At 42.4% G+C, this 19,076-nt stretch overlaps 1 protein-coding gene and 1 long non-coding RNA gene across 2 annotated transcripts; one reads left to right on the plus strand and one right to left on the minus strand.

Annotated features, from left to right (window-relative positions):
* Positions 1–928: 928 nt before the first annotated feature.
* Positions 929–4,722, minus strand: LOC135250279 (uncharacterized). Its single transcript, XR_010328890.1, has 2 exons — positions 4,156–4,722; positions 929–3,141 (listed from the first exon to the last, which is right to left on the minus strand). It is a non-coding gene; the product is annotated as an uncharacterized LOC135250279 (long non-coding RNA).
* Positions 4,723–5,709: 987 nt separating this feature from the next.
* dctn4 (dynactin 4) lies at positions 5,710–14,375 on the plus strand. The gene is made up of 13 exons (XM_064326422.1): positions 5,710–5,886; positions 6,659–6,729; positions 7,100–7,278; positions 7,738–7,781; positions 8,762–8,869; positions 10,078–10,151; positions 10,740–10,852; positions 11,169–11,278; positions 11,396–11,469; positions 11,609–11,663; positions 11,934–12,041; positions 12,242–12,339; positions 12,820–14,375. The coding sequence occupies exons 1-13, from the start codon at positions 5,752–5,754 to the stop codon at positions 13,031–13,033; spliced, it is 1,383 nt and encodes a 460-aa protein (XP_064182492.1). The 5' UTR covers positions 5,710–5,751; the 3' UTR covers positions 13,034–14,375.
* Positions 14,376–19,076: the final 4,701 nt, after the last annotated feature.

Raw genomic sequence — 19,076 nt, forward strand, 5'->3', positions numbered from 1 at the left:
CTTGAACATGTACTTTGGGTGTAGGGAGGGAGTTGGATGGGATGTAGACTGTTTAAACCTGTTACCCGAGCAGCAGCTATTTAGTTATGCTCAGATACAAACCCTCCGGGGCTGAACTAATTAGCCTTCAGTTGTGGAATAAGGTATGTATTGTTTTCTTATGTCTTAGAAAGTTGTTTACTCAAGTCGTATGAGACCAGTGGTTTGATCCTGTCTGTGGTCTTCGCGAGTTACATTAATTTAACCTCCTTCAGCCTTCACCTTAAGGCAACCCATTCAAACAAAGGCCTAAAGCCATTAGGTGTCATCAGGTAACTCTCATAATGAGCCCACAGGCCTGGGGAGGAAAAACCATTCAACCCATCTTTTAACAAAATATTTCACTGATTTATTCCCCTTGGCTGTGCATCTTGCTTTTGTAGGAAAACTGCACAAGTTGCATTTCAATCAGTACTTAACATTTACTGTAAAAACGTGCTGAGTATGATATGTCTGGCATTTTCCTTTGCGCGCAGTCAGTGGTGCCCCATCCTGTAGACAAGACATGCACTGTGCATAAAACCCTGCCTTCTGTGAGATTATATACTGGGGGGGGGGGTGGGGGCGGCGTGGGGTGTTTATGGCCCCCAAAAGCTCAGAGGTGCCCCTGTGCGTGGTGCATGTTAAGCTTCAGAATAAGGAGTGATGGGAAAATGAAAGCTCCCTGCGGTGGGGCTGTTGAGATTGGCAGGCATTTCCCACACTTCCTGTTGATACAGCTATCCTGCTTCCATTCTCAACTGTCACATGTTCCCCCGAAGCATTTTCCACTCTTAAAGAGGATATTTTCGACATTCTTTATCTGATCCCGCATCTGTCTTAAAATGCATTAAAATAAACTCACATTTGGTTCACAGTGTTCAGTTCTGCAGTAGATGCTGAGATGATACAACTCATAACCACAATTCTTTATGAATACTGTTACAGTTTAATTTTTTTTGTTTCTGGGAATAATGGATTAATACACAGAAGAAAAAAAATAGAACACCATAAAATCTGATAGTTTTATGCTGTATGGGAGCACAGATGAATCTTCCACATTCATTGCAAATGAAAACATCAGGCTCTTTTCAGTCCAGTAACCATTTGCTAGAATCGATCAACAACGAAGGCGGGTCGTTCTGTACTGTACATGTACCGTATGCCTAATCTGTAATGAGAAACATTCAGTTGTTTCATTGTTCCAAATTTCACACTCCGTTTCCTAAAACAAACACACTGCACAGAAGCACATTGTGCGCTTGATAAATAATGCCACGTGGTACAGAAAATGCATTACTGAGAACTAACTCACTTTGACCTTTATGTATGCCCTCCCAGATTTAGTTATTTTGTTTATATTTTCAACTGTTCCCTTAAATACTTACTGCAAGGATTTTTTTGTTTTATGTTGCTCACCAGCACATTCATTTGTATAACCTATTTTTAATATTATTACACAGCCTGTTAACTGTGCAAATAATGAAAACTTTAAAACTATTAAACTAACATGCCCCTTTACATTGTAATAATGACTGCTGTGAACACATGCGGAGTGAGATAATTCAGTCAACGCTGAACTTCCTGAATTTATTTTAGAACCAAATTCCTCATTTATGAACAAATTTCCCTTCTTTATGTCCATTTCTTTAAAAACATCCCAGTTCCTTTAATGCAGTATTTTTTTCAATTGTAGGCATTTCCCATGAGTTTCCATGATAAATGTTACCTGTGTATATAACTTTAGAGACAATCACCTGTAATCTTTGTGAAAGTTCATAAAATTTCCTTGACTGACATGTTTGTAGGTTAAGCTTGTGATGTTTGTGAAACAGGAAAGGCTGTGCTTGTCCTGGGGGATTATGAGACAGAGACTGGCTTGTTTCTCTCGTGTCCATTGTGGAAATGAAAGCACTTTCATTTTAAAGCTTTTCTCCCACTAATGGTTCTTTAAAAAGAAACTATGGGATTTTTCTGTCCTTCCTTTCCCCCACAAAATGCCATAAGCAGCTGTCTTTATAGATTAAAGCTACTGTCATTACTGGTAGTAAAATAGGTGATGTTTGGTATAAATATTTTGGCCTGAATTCTATTGGAATAGTGCCTACTTGTGCTTTTTAGATGTAAGTACATTTTTGATACTCAATATTTTCCAATAAAAATGCAGCATATAGTCTATGTATTATGAGTAGTACATAATACTATGTATTATGAGTAGACTGAATTTTATCTCATTTGTTTAAAAATGCATTTTGTAGAATTACTAATTAAATGTAATTCTTACACTTTTGTCCTTCAGCTGTCATGTGGCATGTTTAGCTAAAGCGCTCATTCAGTGAAGTGACGTGCCTCACAGTCCAGGATCGACTGAATGTGCCAAGGCCAGCTACGCCAGGCAGTCCCATGGGGCAGCTAGTAATCTGCCAAATCGTCGCCCAGGGAGGGAGGGATCCATTCACCAGGGCTTCCTCTGCTTCCTCACACAAGAACGAATGAACTACACCTGCACGTACTCCTAGAAATGAAGGCCTCTAGCACAATAACTGCACAAAATATTCTGTGAAAATATGATGACTGGTATCGGAATTTCCAGGCAACACTTTGGGAGTAGAAGAGGCTGCTTTTCTCATCTTGGTGCATTGAACCTTTTAGGCTACACTAGGGTTGCCAGTAGTGCAATTATTACACATGGCCATTGGCTAAATCCCTTCTGTTTCCAGTAGCTAGACCTGTGATGACCTCTTAGTCTGTGATTCATGAATTAAGCCATCAGACATGACTCTGACTTTTCCCTTGTATGAGGAAGAGAAAGAGAGATGCTAGCGTATGTGGCTGTGGTTCAGGTTGAAAACAGGAGCTGTTTCCACAGTCTCTTGACTTCATGTCCATTGAGATGACAATAACACTGGGCCTGTGAAGAGATCAAGGACTGGTTGCCCTTTCCAAAGTGTCAGCAGTTCTGGCAGGGCTGGTCCAAACCCGGTAAAAGATGAGAGCCACTACGGGGCCTGCTAACAAGGTAGTCATGACAACAACCGTTGCCAGGATGATCAGCAGAATGACCCATATCTCCAAAACGTGTTTTGGTGGCAATGTGTCAATCGGTGTAGAAGTACCTTCCATCTGCAGGTTTGGAGAAAAAAGAACAGTCAATAACTAATAGCAAACAAGCCTGGGTGAAATGGTCGGGCCTTTTGAGAGACAGGTCGTTTCCTGTTTCAAGCCCCGCAGTTAATTCTACAGAATATAATCATGTCACAACCCTTTCACAGAAACTACACTGATCCGTAATTTCAGTTTCCAAGTGCGTCAGGCCTACGTCAGAGGACGCTCGTTGAGACGCTCATGACACCGCTGAAATACTGCTGCTGTGATGATTATCTTGGATCTCAAACCTCAGTTCTAGAGTGCCGCAGTATCTGCTCATTTTATGTTTATTTCAGCACTTAAATGCCCAATTTAAGTAATCGATTGGACGAACAATCCACACACCTTGCCCCCCAAGCCCAAATTCCCAAATGATTGAAAGGAGATCACAAAAACACGCTGACACTGTGGCCCACACGACTAAAGTCTGAGATCCATGTCCTGTAAATTTCAACGCGCACACGCATTGTACGGTAATCCTTACCATTATGATTTACCATTTTCATTTTCTCCTCAACAATCGAGATGTTTGCAGGGTTGTTGGTTTTTGTTAAAATGCAATCTATATCTCACAAAGCAAATATGTGCGGAGATGTGGACTGTTGCTATCCAAGAAAATATCCTACTAATTTGAAACTCGGGTCTAATCTTCAAGGAAGTAGCCTACACCGAGCGACGTTTTAAAAAAAAAAGTTCCAAGGAAGAAACCCGTAAACATCTGGAACTCATCAACACACATCAACACTACGTGGGAGATCCATGTGCTGACACAGTGACGTTTCACGTAATCTAGTGATCAAGCATAGGCTATTTTGTGTATATCGGACAAACTGCGTCAACTCAAAGCGTAACTTTGATATGTTTTCATAGTTTACAAAACATTTGATTTCCTTAATAGCCTAATGTAATTCAGTTTACATAAAACGTAAAGCAACTAACGGAGTGTCTTTCCAATTCATCGAGCTTGCCAAATAAAAATAAAAAACTCACCTCGTGGTCACCGGTTTATTAAAATGGCAGGTTTAGATGCGTTAAATAGTCCTCGGTGCAAATTCCTTTCGATAAGAAAATCAAGAGGAATTATATTTCCGAAGCTCGCGTCTTGCTTTCAAAAGTTCGTCAGTTTATTCTTCTCACAGCGGTTACCAAAATGACGGAAGGAGGACAGCGATTGGCTGGTTTGGTTTGGAAGGCAGATGTGTTTCACAACTTGTAGCAATGTGCCTTTACATGCCGAGCTCTGTACTTCGAGGTTCAGATCAGTCTTAAATTTGATGCTCTAGACCAGGTTGTGCAGCTGTCATACGCGGACGACACTGCATCTACAGGGTTAGGTCGTTTGAAAGAGGATTCCAGGATTTAAATTGGATTCGAAACGATCTAACTAATGTAGAGCTAATGGCATCATATTGTCAAAGGGCCATGGATTATAGGCTACACATTTTTTGTCAGAGAGCCGAAAAATCAGGTCCACTCCAAGTAGTAGATACAAACAGAAGAACAATACTAATTCTTAGGTACCATCACAGACTCCAAACTAAAATAGACACTTGCCATTCAGCACGAGCTATAGCCCTACAAAAATGTCAGCAACAATTATACTTTATGATCGAGTTAATGAATTCACATGATAATGATGCCACTGGTTTATGCATCATTCATTCATTCAGAGTGATCTTCCTTTTGCTTTCAGGCGTGATATGTCGAACTGTCATTCACAAATAAAAAGTCCCAACACAAAATAGTCAACAGTGCAAATAAGACCAACGATGAACAGATTAGAGGTATAGAAGAAATAATGTCAGGACCCAGTCCCCGTCGCTCAGCCCCAGTAATACAATATAAAACAAGGAGGCTATTTATTAAAAATGTAACCTTTATTTTTCCAGGTTAGTTTCATCGAGATTAAAACCTATTTTACAATGGAGACATGGCAGCAGTTAGTGACAATTACAACCTTACAGAAAAATTGAAGTATGTATCCCAAAGTCCAAATGTCAATACAGCATAGTTTAAAAAACGTCTAGTGGATATTTTAACAAAATTGGAAACTTGTTCTGAAGATTATTTAGAGGGTGAGCATGGTAAATAGGGCTGGGTGAAGATTGTGAATTTCTGTTATATAGAATTATATATTATACAAAGTCTTTATTTAGCGACCGAGTTAATACCGAGGAACAAAACCCCCTGTTAAGAGCATCTGGACACATGCCAAAATGTATTTACTTTTTAAATCCTTGTATTTACACAGTTTAAAAACAAAAAAGTAAATTAAAAAGTAAGTTTTATGCGCTTCTTATTTGAACCAGTTTACTTCTTTTTTGAGATGGCAGGAATTAGGTCACAATCCACACACACCATCATCTGTAAAGATGGAGCGTTTTAGACACAAGTTGCTTTTGTCCTCACACACAACGCTTAGTTTTTCAGCCAATTAAATTATGATATTTCGTTGAATACACCAATGACAATGCAGGTGGTACCTCGCGAATAGATAAGCGAGAAGGATAACAAATACCTCCAGTGTCTACCGCACTGACTGCTGGCCAGTGACGTGGCGATTTGGGGAGGATTCTACCGACAAAGATGGCGTCCCTTCTGCAGCCTGACAGGGTCCTCTACTTGGTTAACGGAGAAAAACGGATTCGTTCTCCGTTGTCTCAGCTTTATTTTTGTCGCTACTGCAGCGAGTTACGCTCTCTGGAATGTGTGTCTCACGAAGTAAGTAGTGTCGAATTCAAACTAGAAACGCGTTGTGTTTTTATTTCAATCGCTCATCTGCCAGGGTGGGGTTTGGCTACATAATAATAGCTACATATGTTGGTTCCACCCGTTCCGTGCGGCGTTCGCTTGCCGTTTAGCCAGCAAGAGGTTGCCATACTAGATAATCTTAGATACTTATCTAAATCAATTCAACCAAGTCCAGTGCATTGTTAGTAAGAGCTAAAAATATGCCTGCTTCATTGTTCGGTGAATGTCTTGTCAATACGACTTTCCATCTAATTGAGCCGGTCGCATTGTCACGATAGTTAGCTATTTTGCTACCTAGCTAGCAAGCAAAAATGGAAGATGGGAGTGAGTCACTTATTGGTCGCTATGTCATTTTATTCCTTGCACCCCAGACTGTTTTACTGAATTTGTATGGAGAATAAAACATCGTAAAACGCTATACACGGGAATGATATATGAATGACGCCAATAATTATTGTTGTTTAGCATTGGCTAGCTAGTTAGCCAGCTACTTAGCTACCACACCCTGAACGATTGTACAAATTGCTTTTATATTTGGGAATTCTTTTACTCGTGGTTTGGTTAACACTAACTACTTTCCGCGGCAGTTGTCCTGAGTAAAACACTGTTTCACTGTAAAATACTGTTCAGGTGTAAATGAAATGCATAATTTAGTGTAACTTTAGATATATTTAGCTAACCCGAAAGTGTGTATTTTTGTGATTGAGAATATAATAAGTGTTTGCTTTTCCTTTGCTATCAGGTGGACTCTCACTACTGTCCAAGTTGCTTGGAGAATATGCCTTCCGCTGAAGCGAAGATCAAAAAGAACAGGTGTGAATCTCATTGTGCCATCTACATAACCTGAGCGTTTGTACTCTGGTAACACTCCTTTTCAAATTACATGGTAACTGGCTGAAAAAAAGTATTGGTTGTATAATTTGTGTAAGAGACACAAATGGAGGGGCTGATTGCAGTTTTAAAACCACTGATGCATCTTGGTGTGGGGAAAAAAGGATTCTTCTTAAAATCTAGGCCGAGTATGTCAGTCAAAATGTTGGAGCCTGTGTGACAGATGGCACAGATGTACAGGTCATGTAAAAAGGATGCAAGCCACCTCATATGGCAGAAGGTATAGTGGTGTCCTTTTCTCCCGCAGGCGTGAACAGTGATGACTCTGTCTCACTCTCTCTGTCTCTCTCAGGTGTGCTAACTGCTTTGACTGCCCGTGCTGCATGCACACCCTGTCCACTCGCGCCACGAACATCCCGGCGCCGCTGCCCGACGACCCGGCGAAGACGGCCATGAAGAAGGCGTACTACCTGGCCTGCGGGTTCTGCCGCTGGACCTCGCGGGACGTGGGCATGGCCGATAAGTCTGTGGGTGCGTGTGCTGGCCTCGGGGGTCCGTGTCCTGTTCGCCGTCACTCTGTCACTCAGTCCCGCATTCCACTGCATTCAGGCCCCAGTTCTCAGTGGCACGTGTTTGCTCTCTCAGTGCAATAAAACCTGTTTACAGGTCAGTCTGGTTTCACATCCATGCACGCTCTTCTCAGTGTTCACACTTCTACACACCAATAATAATGTTATTATTATATTATTATTATTATTAATAATAAAATAATAATAATAATACTAATAATAATAATAATACATATAGTCATAATAGTGTTATTTTGAATGTATATACAGTGTGCTTTTCTTGAATGATGTTTAAAGCACTTCCCAGCTGAGGGTTACTTTAGATAGTGTTCATTTACATTTTAAACCTGAATTTCCCCTTTCTCCTGTGCATTTCACTGCCTCTTACTAATTTATCTTAATTTCCCTTCCTTCTCTGCAGCCAGCGGTGGATGGCAGGAGCCAGAGAGTCCGCACACACAGCGTGTGAGTACAGCTGCATCAATACATTACTGTGCACAGTAGTTTTAATGCACAGCAGTTTCAATGTACAGTAGATTTTTGTGCTGTAGTTCTAATGTGCATGGAATACTAATGCACAGGCATTTTAATTTTCAGTAGATATTAATGTACAGTAGATTTTAATGTACAAGTTTTAATGCGCAATAGTTTCAATGTACAGTAGATTTTAATTTACAGTAAACTATATTGTGCAGCAGATATTAATTCACAGTTGTAATATTCAGTAAATTGTATTCTGTGGTAGTTTTAATGTTCCGTAGATTTTAATGAGCATTGGTTTTATGTGGAGTGCTTTTTAATGTGCAGCAGTTTTTATGTGCATTCATTTCATGTGTTTATATTTTGTGAAAAGTATTGGATGTTTTACACTCCCTGGGCTGTTTAATGCTTTTGGTGCCTAATGCCCGTACAGAGACTGTAAAAAGAGCAATTATGTTCTCTGCACTCTCTACTTTTAATATGGGGCTGAAGGACCTATAACTCATAGATTTAATATCTTTAAATGTTTTTAATTTCCAATTTAAAAAAATGGAGGCAGTCTCACTAGGCTGTCATTGTTTTGTTTAGCTTTTTTGCTCTCTTGTATATTGGATAACTTTTTGTATCTATCTGTTTTTATCTGTGCTGCTGCTTTGGCCAGGCCAGAGATTCTTAATCCCAATGATATTTTCTGATTAAATAAAGGTTAATAATAAAAATCTTCTGTGAAGATGATGATGAAGATTGTATATTGGCTGGCAGTATATACTGCAGGCTAGCACTATATTATCTTATATTTGTCAAGGACTGCTGTATTCCAAAGTACACCTCAATAAAAACCGGGTAATATTTGTGAAATATGAAAAGCAAAGCCACTGCACTGTCTGAGGGCGTGTGCTTTTGGGAGCTTTGAATGCCGATGTGTGATAAGTTCCCGCAGTGATGGCATGACGTGTTCTCCACAGATAAGCAAGCTCATCGAGTACTACCAGCAGCTGGCTCAGAGGGAGAAACTGGACCGCGACCGCAGGAAGCTGGCCCGCCGCCGCCCCTACATGCCCCTGGCCTACACGGTAACTCGACCGCTCGCCCCCTCGCTCCGACCGCCACGCGCCTTCTCCGACCGTACGCATACACGGTACTCCCACCCTTCCCCTTGGTCTCACTGACCGGTTCAAGTCCTCTGACCGCGAAAGTCCACCTTCTCAAATGCCCTCTTTGGCTAGAACAGCTGTGTCAGTTGCAGGAAACTGGTTTAGGTAATATTGTATTCTAGTTTCCCCCTGTGGAGCCGCACGTACACAAAACCCCGATTGAGCTCCAACGAGTAACTGACCCGTGGCTTGTTACCAAAGTACATCCTCAGAAGCTGAGAAATTAGGCAGACGTATCTCACATACAGAGTGTGAACCTTGTGATGGTACCATAAAGTTATTAGTCTGACAAGGGAGGCTGTGGTGTTAGTGACACTGCATCATGTGCGTACTGTGTGGATGGACTGTTTTCTCTCCCTCTGCTTTAAAAAATAAATAAATAAAACTACCCTGTAACTGCAGGGCTTCCCAAGTCACATGAAGGCCTCCAGTGCAGTTAGACTCTCCACACACAGGGCCCTTAGTTTCAGGAGAAGGAGAGAAAGAAGGATGTTGTTATTTCTGAAGGTTAGAGGATAAGTTATCATCGGGGAATCTGGTGACGTGGTCAATCGGACAGGTCTGGTTGTGTGAAGCGGCAACTTTCACCGTTGAAAACTCTCTTACGCACCCATGTTTTTACTCTGATCTACACCAGATGTATCCTTAGCTGTCTTAGCTGTTTTAGTGCTTCATATCATGTGTCCCACAATTTAATTACATTTTTTTTTTTGCTTTTTTTAAACAAATTATTATTATTTTTTCCCAAATTTAGAAAGAAAGCACCTCGATTCTGAGAGTTTCTTGTGAAGAAGAACGCGCGTGAGGTTTCTGCGGCAGACTCTCCTGCTGTGCATCGTGACGCATGTGGGAAAGGGATTAGTGATGATCTGGGCCCTGTTTCAGGAAGCAGGATTACTGAGTTGGCTGGATAACTGCACTGAGTAAAACCCGGAACCCTTCCAAATCTGGAACATGGACTGAAGTAAAAAGAGTTGTTTTGGGTTTGACTTAGCAGTTACCCAGCTAACTCGGTAATCCTGCTTGGTGAAATAGAAATACCCCCCTCAAGATGCTCACAGGAGTTTAAATATGCTTTATTAAAGGATGAGAGGCTCAGCTTTTGCACTTGTTTTCTTCTGTTTCAGGAGAAGTTTGGCCTGGGCAGCAGGACTCAGAGACAGAGATCAGGAGTGTCCATCGCCAGTCTGGCCGGCCTGTCGTGAGTAACCGCCCAGAGCACAGACACCCGCTGGCCCGTATTCATAAAGCATCCCGGTAGGATCAATTAGCAGACTGATCTAGGGGCAGTGTTGTATTTTGACTCATAATGGATGAGGTTAGGACTGGAGAAACCTGATCCTAGCATTCTCTGCTGTGATATATTTTATGTATATGAACCCCAGAGCACCTCTCTCAATCCCAGAACATACACATCTGCACTCTCTCTTTTAGAACATGCACCTGGGCACAGCAGCATTTACACACACCTGGGCAGTATCTTTTTTTATATAACCGTTAGCACACGCACATCTGGGCAATATTTCACATTCAAAGTAAATCGTTACCCAAAAGAAATGGCAGATTGCCTCTTATTTCGCTTTAGAAAAAGGCACTCTCACCCTTAGAAGGGAAACACACCTGGACACTTACTATTACCCTTAAAGCATACATGAATCTCAGCTCTTTCTTGGTCCCAGAACATAAGTGCATCTGGATGCTGCTGAGGCTTTGTGATTGGTAGGCGGAGTTGAAGGGGCGGTGCCGGGATGCGCGGTCGTGGCTAACTGTCGTTCTGTTACCCTGCCAGTCTGAAGGAGGGGGAGGAGCAGAGGGAGGTGAAACTGGAGCCGGCGCAGGCCCTGGAGGAGGTGGAGCCGCTGCCGGAGGACTGCTACACGCGACCCGTCAACCTGCCCGAGGGTACGGCCTTCGAACCCGGATAGCCCGCGCCACTCGCCCCACTGCTGGGGTTACAGCCCTGGAACTGGAGGGTTACACAAGCTAGCCATAAAACCTGAGTGCTATGCATATGCACACGCTAAGCAGAGGGCTATATGGTTTCTAACCACATAACAGGGGTGCCACCCATACACTACGCACTTAGCCAGGGTGCTACATAAATGCTAATGAAGTGACTGATTTATTAGTTGGGGGATTTATTCATTAATAATGAACAGCTTACTTTGACTAACTAATTGATTGATTGATTGATTGATTGATTGATCTTGCCCTGCAGTGACCACCCTGCGGCAGAGGCTGCTGCTGCCAGACCTCCAGCCCCCTGGAGTCTTACAGCTGCACCCCAAACATAAACAGCTCCTGATCAAGAGATCACTGCGATGCCGGGTATGTGTTTTACCTCCTCCACACAGGCAGGGGGTGCTGTTTGCATACGTTTTTTTTGCATCACTTTCTCCATTAACTTTAGTGATTGGTTATTCTCTTCCCTGTTTTTTTTTTCAGAAATGTGAGCACAATTTGAGCAAGCCAGAATTCAACCCGACCTCAATAAAATTTAAGATCCAGCTAGTGGCTGTGTGAGTATTAATGTTGTTGCTCCAGTATCTGGCACTGTGAGCATTGGTGAGCACCTAGTGTCCTCCCCATTTTTTTCTGGTTATGCATATGTAGCTCCTCCTTCCACTGTGTGATTGATGTGTCCTTTCTCTTCTGCAGTAACTATGTTCCAGAAGTGAGAATCATGTCCATTCCAAACATGCGCTTCAACAAGGCAAGTTCACCTCACTTTCTAAAATTAATGGGAAATGGCCACTCATGCTGTCTATTGGAGGGTGGTGACATGACCAGTGTGTACTGGCCAGCTGTCTGGTGTGTCGGGGGTTTGGGATGGTTCCGTTTTTTCTGTACTGTTAAATAAATGACCATTGTCAGTTGTAAGTACAGTTGGCCCCTAGGCTCAGCTGCTTGCCTACTGATGTAAATGTTTTAAGGTAGAAGTCACGTGATTGATGAAATCACTTGACTGTATGACTGTGAACAGGAGAGCCAGGTGCTGCTGACCCTGACCAATCCTGTGGAGAGCATTACCCATGTGACCCTGCAGGGCTGTGAGCCCAATGACCCTGACCACACCAATAGCATTGCTGAGGTACAGAAACTCATGCTCACATTTTCTTGCATGCACACACAAATACACACACACACACACACTTATGATTCATCATCACCACTCCTTTTTCTACGCATTCTCTCTAGTACACATGGCAGATTCCCGCGGCGCGGCTGTTCAGTGTGGGGATAATGTTGTCCTGACGTTGAGGTAATGTTGTGGAAACGCTGTGCTTGCAGGTGGTGCTGCCCTCTAAAGAGCTGGTGCTGGCGGGGAAGGATGCCGCCGCTGAGTATGACGAGCTGGCCGAGCCGCACGACTTCCAGGACGACCCGGAGTGAGAGTCTAACGCTGCACACCACAGGCTAGGCTACACGCAGCCAACCAATCACAGCAACAGCAAACAAAACGCTGTCCTTCACATGTAACAGGCAGCTGACCTCTCCATACGCAATATTACATTACAGGCATTTAGCAGACACTCTTGTCCAGAGCAACTTACACAACATTTTACATAGCTTCCATTTATACAGCTGGATATATACTAAAGCAAGGCAGATTAAGTACCTTGCTCAAGGGTACAATGGCAGTGTACTACCCTGGAATCAAACCTATGTCCTTTAAGTTACAAGACCAGTACCTTACCCACTGTAGTTCCCGTTTCCTTACCCATTACTCATTATGCTACACTGCCTTTCAATAGACCACGTGACCTGGGCAACACTCAGCAGACCGCACTCTGCACGCAGCAAAGCTGGCTCCATGCTCCATGTACAGGTTCTCATACCTATGAATTGCCCCTCTCCCCCCTCTCCAGTGTGGTGGCCTTCCGGAAGTCCAACAAGCTGGGCTTCTTCATCAGGGTGACCCCTCGCTGCGAGCAGGGCGACGTCCTCGTGTGCTTCAAGATCCGCCACGATTTCCGCAACCTGGCGACCCCCCTGCGGCCCGGCCAGGACAGCGGGGCCCCCTGCGAGCCGGTCTGGCTGACTCACCACGTGGAGCTGAACCTGGGACCCCTGGCCGCCTGAACAGCGCCCTCTACTGGCTGGCTGACCGCACACATTACACTCACTCAGACTGCTTCATGCTTACCAGGCACTTTCCCTAGAAATGTCCTAGCTAACTCAGAACGTTCTCACGATGTTGCTGCCATGTAGTGGCGGTGTTATAACATTGACAGAACATTCCAGTAACATTGCGAGAACAATTTGTATGAGCTGGGATGCTTCCCAAACCGAGACACCACATGAATCTGAAGGAGCAGGTATTCTCTTGTCTTGATAATAGGTATGTATGTTAATAACCTAAACACACACGGTTAAAGCATGTCTACTTTTAGACAACGTAATGTTCTGCTCAGTGTTTTGCAGTTGGTGTTACATTCACTACTTTATACGTAATGACCGTGGGGAAACACCAGGTGGTGCTGAACGTAACACTGCGGATACGGTTGAATCACGTTTGAACCGTAGTTTTATTTGCAGAAGTTTCGCATTCAATTTAGTCCTTTCGCTGAAGAAATTAAAATATATTTAGTTCTTTTAAAGTGTCAACTGTTCTTTCAACTGTAATGTATTGCCACCTAGGTAGCCACTGATAAGTGTAATATCCAGATATTTGTCAGCACTAATATTTATGGCAGCGAAGGAGCTTTAAGATGGTGGTCATTTTCAACAACTTCTTTTCTTTAATATGTGTGTCTAAATGGCACTGATACAGAACCATATCTCAGGCTTCACTTCAGAGCCTACAATAATGACTCCAGATTGCACTCAATACACCAGACTGACTTCCTGTGTTGGATCAGTTGGACGTCTGCCAGTTGTCCTAATAGATACAGGCACTCGTCGGATCAATTGGACGTCAGCCAGTTGTCCTAATAGACACAGACACTCGTGTGTCCTGCTGGTTGTTCCCCCTTTGGGTGAAACTTGTCGCATTGACCTGGGTTAGGGAGCAGCGTGGATCTCACTTTAGATTGCACTCCTGGTTGCACACATCTAGAGAGTGGTGTGCATTAGTCATCCTCCGCACTTATTAGACTGCTACGAGCTTCTGTCCTCTAACACTGTTGTTTTGGCATGTTGTTCAGTGATGATGTCCCAAATTTCTCTTTAGCAGTCGCAGCTGCACCATTAAATGGAGGATAATGCTTTAAAAAAAAGGAAAAAAAAGACAAAAGATCTTAGGTTAATTCTATCTGCTGGCACTCGGTGGTAGATTTTGAAACGCACTTGTCCATTGAATATGCTAACTGTCTGACTGTGTTTGATGTAAAAAGTGAGACTCTTCCTGCTGTAACCATGGAAACGGTGTGCTTTCTCTCTCGTAGTTCTGCAGAATCTGAATATTAATAAAGACTGATGCAAATATGTGGCTCCTTTTTTCCCCACCTCAAATAAGAATATGTTAAATGCACATCTGGTTATGTGTAATAGAGGTAGGTAGATTTATACTTGGAAGTTCCATAAATCCCTGTTGGAACACTGCTGTAGTATGTTAAGCAAGGTACTTAACCTCAATCATTTCTGTGTATATCCAGCTGGATAAATGGTTATTTTATAGAAATCCAAGCTGTGTAATTGGCTTTTGACAAGAGGGTCTGCTGGAACAAGTAACCGTGATCTCCTTCAGATCTCAGTTTTTCATTATTAGAGATCTCCGTCACTAGGGCGAGCTGTTGTACTGTTTAAATGTTTCATTCGCCCCTCTCTTTTACGTCTGTTAGGGATGAGGAGCTCCAAGGTATGAAGGTAAATTTTGATGCGAGCTTAATTTTTTTTAGCGATGTCCTTCAAAAATGTTTCCACACCACTAAATTTGAATCAAATTCTTCTTTCCTTGATATTTTTGTTCTGTGGAAAGTCTATGGGATCAAAGGCCCCTTTAAAAAATCTTCCACCATGTAACATCTGTTTGGGTGTTGTCCTCTTGAAGGTGACCTTATCTTGTAGTGAGTAGTAGTGGCTGTCCTTAAATGATCATATTTTTCCATCATATTTTTTGAGCATTGCTGCCTGTTAGTGTTAAAATGCAACCTAAAAAAGCATTTTTTAGTAACTATGTAAAACAATGCATGCTTTGAAGTGGGTTTTTTCGGTGTTTAAAGGCTAGTGTTTATCAGTGGGTGATGATCAGTCATACAGTACTAGTTTGATTTAGTTCAGGTGCTTAGATTGTATGGTTAATTACAATATCCGCATTCTAGCGGTGTGTTCAACTACTTAAGCATTTGCTGTGTACTGTCTTTAAAAAGTAGCTGTTGAAAGAATTAAGAGAACATTCAATTAAAATCTAGTTTTAAAAATTCTGTTAGCTTACTATATTACGTTTTAGGTAGGGCGCTAGCTTGTTACAGTCACAAGCTGACTTAGAGATTTTCAATCAGGCATCTTTATTTTTAATGAGATCTAGTAATCTACTCTGTCATGCGCATTTAGATAAAGATGTTATACAATATCTGCTTCTGTTTGGTTGCTAGGTAAACAATGCTTGCTCGGAGGTCCACCAAGGTTGAGTGTAATGTTTGCAAATGCTTCTCATCCAAGTCTTTCTCTTGCAGTATAGGATATTTGTCAATATTACATATACAAATATTACAAATGTCCAGTATTCTATTCGCACATGTTCAAAGGTATGCTCTTTTTGGCAAATATAAAGATATTCGTACCCTCATTGAATGAGAAGATTCATGCACTGGTAGAAAATGTATTGTTCTCCCTTGTCCCTTGAGTTGAAGACAGTTGAAAAAGCTTTTCTGTAAAGTGGTTCAGTGGCGTGGGAATGCTGTACCTTGCAGGTGTTTGTGCTGGCTGCAGGGGGCAGTATGCTACCCCGTGAGCAGATCCCTGTGCAGGCCCACAAGATGTTTAGTTCCTTACTTCTGATTTAATGCCTCTTGTGACAAACATAGAGCTCTTCAGACAAGTTTTTAATTGATGTGTGTGGATTAAGTTTATGTTTCAATTGACAGTCAAGGGAAAGTACAGTTGGTTTATTTTTAAGCCATGGTTTTTGGAAGCAGAATAATTATGGCTTGCTTTAACCAGGAGTGTCAAACGGTTTGTTAAAGCAAACCATGTCCTGGAGGACGACAGTGTATGCTGTTTTCTGTGGCTTCCTCTAAATTTGCAGCCAATCGTAGCCTTTGAAGAAAAAGTGTGTGGACTCTTTTTATCCAACCAATGAAAACCAGCCCTTTAGGACCGGGGTCTAACACGCAAGACACAGGCCTTCTAAGACCAGTGGGGGGTACATGTGTACATGGTAGCGGAATGTTCCAGAGAGAGCCTTAGGGAGGCAGGCCTGGGTGCGTGTTCACCTGAGGACAGGGCTGCGGAGTGACTGGGCTTCAGTTCAGTCAGGTAACCTACTGAAAGAGCTCTATTGTGCATTTCCCCCCGCTGTAATTCCACCTGATCAGCGAGGCTGGGGGGGGGGGCAGGCATTCTTACCAACATCATTCCTTGGACGGCTTTCACTGAAAATATGCAGTGAAGCCTCAGTGAGGACACTTTTAATTTGCTGTGGGGAATGCTATTGCAGATCTCTCTGAAACTGACATGTCCTCCTAGCACCCCCACGCAATTAAAACATTTTTTAATTAAAATTAAATAATTAAAATACATAAATAAATAACCTTATGATGCAAATTTGTTTTCATCAAAGTAAGCTCATAAGTTCAAAAAAAGGAGGCAAGGGTTTGGTGATCTTCAGCTAATCAGATAGCGAGTGAGTCAGGGCCGATGATGAAACGGGCTTTTTTAAAAACATCTTATTGCTGAATCTAGTCGGGCTGGGCCACTCTGACGCGGGCGCCTGCGAGCACGGAGTCGGAGAACTGCTCTCACTCCGTGCCATTTCTCAAAGCCGTTTATGCGTCTCTGAAGAAGGCCTTGTCTTCATTAGCCACCTTTTAAAAAGGCGCCCGCTGTAAAGGCTAATTACACCTCCGAAAACAACCGCTCCTCTCTTCTTTATCGAATGTTACTTTCCCGAAACTGTGTTGCCTGGGAAATCGGAGAATGAATCACGCATCTCAGAAAGGTCTCACGTTTGTCTGAAACGTGTGAGTCCATGCGTGCGAGAATTATTGCAGCATCTGAACAATCCGGAGCCTGGCTTCGGACCCGAACAACGATTGATGGACTTTGTGCCTTGGAGAATCTGACTCAAGTAAACAGCATTATTCTTGCTGCACGTTGTATATTTAATCTATGATATAGGCCTCATTTTATTTACGCGAAATGAAACGGTATATTTACATGTATTTTGGTTATATTATACATAATTAATTCCAGCATTCTGTTTATTTGCTGATTACGGAATAGATTATTGTACAGTGTGTTATTGTGGAGCTGAACCGGAAAAAAAATGTCTCTGCTGTGATACATTTTGAAAACTTTCTTCAAATAAACTGAGTTTCAGGTTTTCATGCGGTCATGCTGGATGAACAATGTTCAGATATTCAGACTGTCCACAGACACTGATATCTCAACCCAAAATGCATGCCTATCCCAGAGAAGCAGATATTTATTTTGTGTTGCTGGAATTGGGTTGTTATAAGTGCTCCTTACCAGAAACAGACAAACCCCAAATGTATATTTATTGATCTGTTTAGGTTTTCAGTTTGCTCTTTATGGTCTAACGGAATAAAAAGCTCATTTTGGAAGAGGTTGCTGTTTGGGAAGCAGTTTTGGGAACTGAATCTTTATTTTCCTTCTTCTTGACCAAACACAACTGGAAACAGCTTCCCTCATGGAGCCTAGAACCCAAAACATTTTGCAAACTTAATTAGGGAGGTTTTCCGATCCCGTCGGTGTGGGGCACTGGGTGGCGGTCCTGTTGAAATGTCCCAGCATGCACTGCCATGGCCTAACATTCGGTCTATTCTTTTGCAACATCCTGCAATATCAGGGCAGTTTGTTTTTTCAGACCGTGACTCTTCCTCTAAGGTTCTGCTATATGAATTCCTTACATGACCCTCATAAGGCCTTATAGGACTGTTTCTCATTAGAGCAGTTTTATTTATTTAGAATATCCACAGTGACTTTTGAGGACGTTGCTATATTGACTGCGTACTGTATGATGAAGCAGCTAGAAAATTACACATGACTCTAACCTGGCACAGATGGGAACTGTGGTTTAGCATCAGATGGAAACACCGCTAGGATACATAGCAATCACTGCTGTAGTAAGACACACGCACACTGGCTCGTCATGATGTCAAGAAGCCACATGCCATCTTCATTCTTCTGTGCACTTATTGCCATATTATGCCTTATTAATGACGTAATTATTCACTGGATTGGTGGCCAGATGTTGCCAAATAGTGTTAAATGAGAGCAATGCTGCCTTGAATATTCAGTCTACTGGTGGGAGATAATAAGGTGCTTTACCCTGCTCAAGATTTCCCTCAGGGTTTGGATTGGCCAGCTGCAGGACAGGTGCGAGTTCCAAAACTCAAGAGTCTGAGCATATGCGTTCTATCACCCTTGGGAAGATACTGCCGACTGTGCAATCCTCACAGCTGCAGGGTGTTCATTCCAACACTGGGTGGCACCAGTGAGAGTCGACTTTAGGATGTGCTTCTGTGAAAGTGGATAATGACCAGAGAGTGAGATTAGTGTTCGTGCAGTGGTGTGAGGCACAATGCTATAACATGGAGGTCTCTAACCCTGGTCCTGGAGAGCCACAGGGATCTGCTGGTTTTTGTTTTCAGCCTCAAATCAGCAACCAATGTAGACCAAAAAAACCAGATGAGATGAGTTAACTGGGTAATCAACTGATTTTATTCAATTAAGTGATGACAAAAAACAAATCTAGCAAGCCTCTGACTCTACAGTACCGGATTTGGCCACCCCTTCTATAGCAGCTAGAGGGCAAAGTATTGTATTTACCAGGACCCAGAGAGCATAACCCGACAGGATAATTAATAATCATCAGAAGTTACGTAGTTGATTTGCCTCAAAATCAATTACAAGAAAGGTCTATTATTGTCAGCTGGAATGATGCTAGAACTAATTCTAGAATGTTACTTAATGGCCCATATCCTGGTGCTGTTGCGTTTTA

Source organism: Anguilla rostrata, chromosome 3 (assembly GCF_018555375.3).
Source record: "Anguilla rostrata isolate EN2019 chromosome 3, ASM1855537v3, whole genome shotgun sequence".
NCBI classification, from domain to species: domain Eukaryota; kingdom Metazoa; phylum Chordata; class Actinopteri; order Anguilliformes; family Anguillidae; genus Anguilla; species Anguilla rostrata.

Bases quoted from the DNA above. Each gene is read 5' to 3' on its own strand.
- dctn4 (XM_064326422.1), top strand. From the start codon at position 5,752: ATGGCGTCCCTTCTGCAGCCTGACAGGGTCCTCTACTTGGTTAACGGA. The intron at 5,887-6,658 runs GTAAGTAGTGTC...CTTTGCTATCAG, and splicing joins TGGAATGTGTGTCTCACGAA to GTGGACTCTCACTACTGTCC. The intron at 11,470-11,608 runs GTGAGTATTAAT...TCTCTTCTGCAG, and splicing joins AAGATCCAGCTAGTGGCTGT to TAACTATGTTCCAGAAGTGA.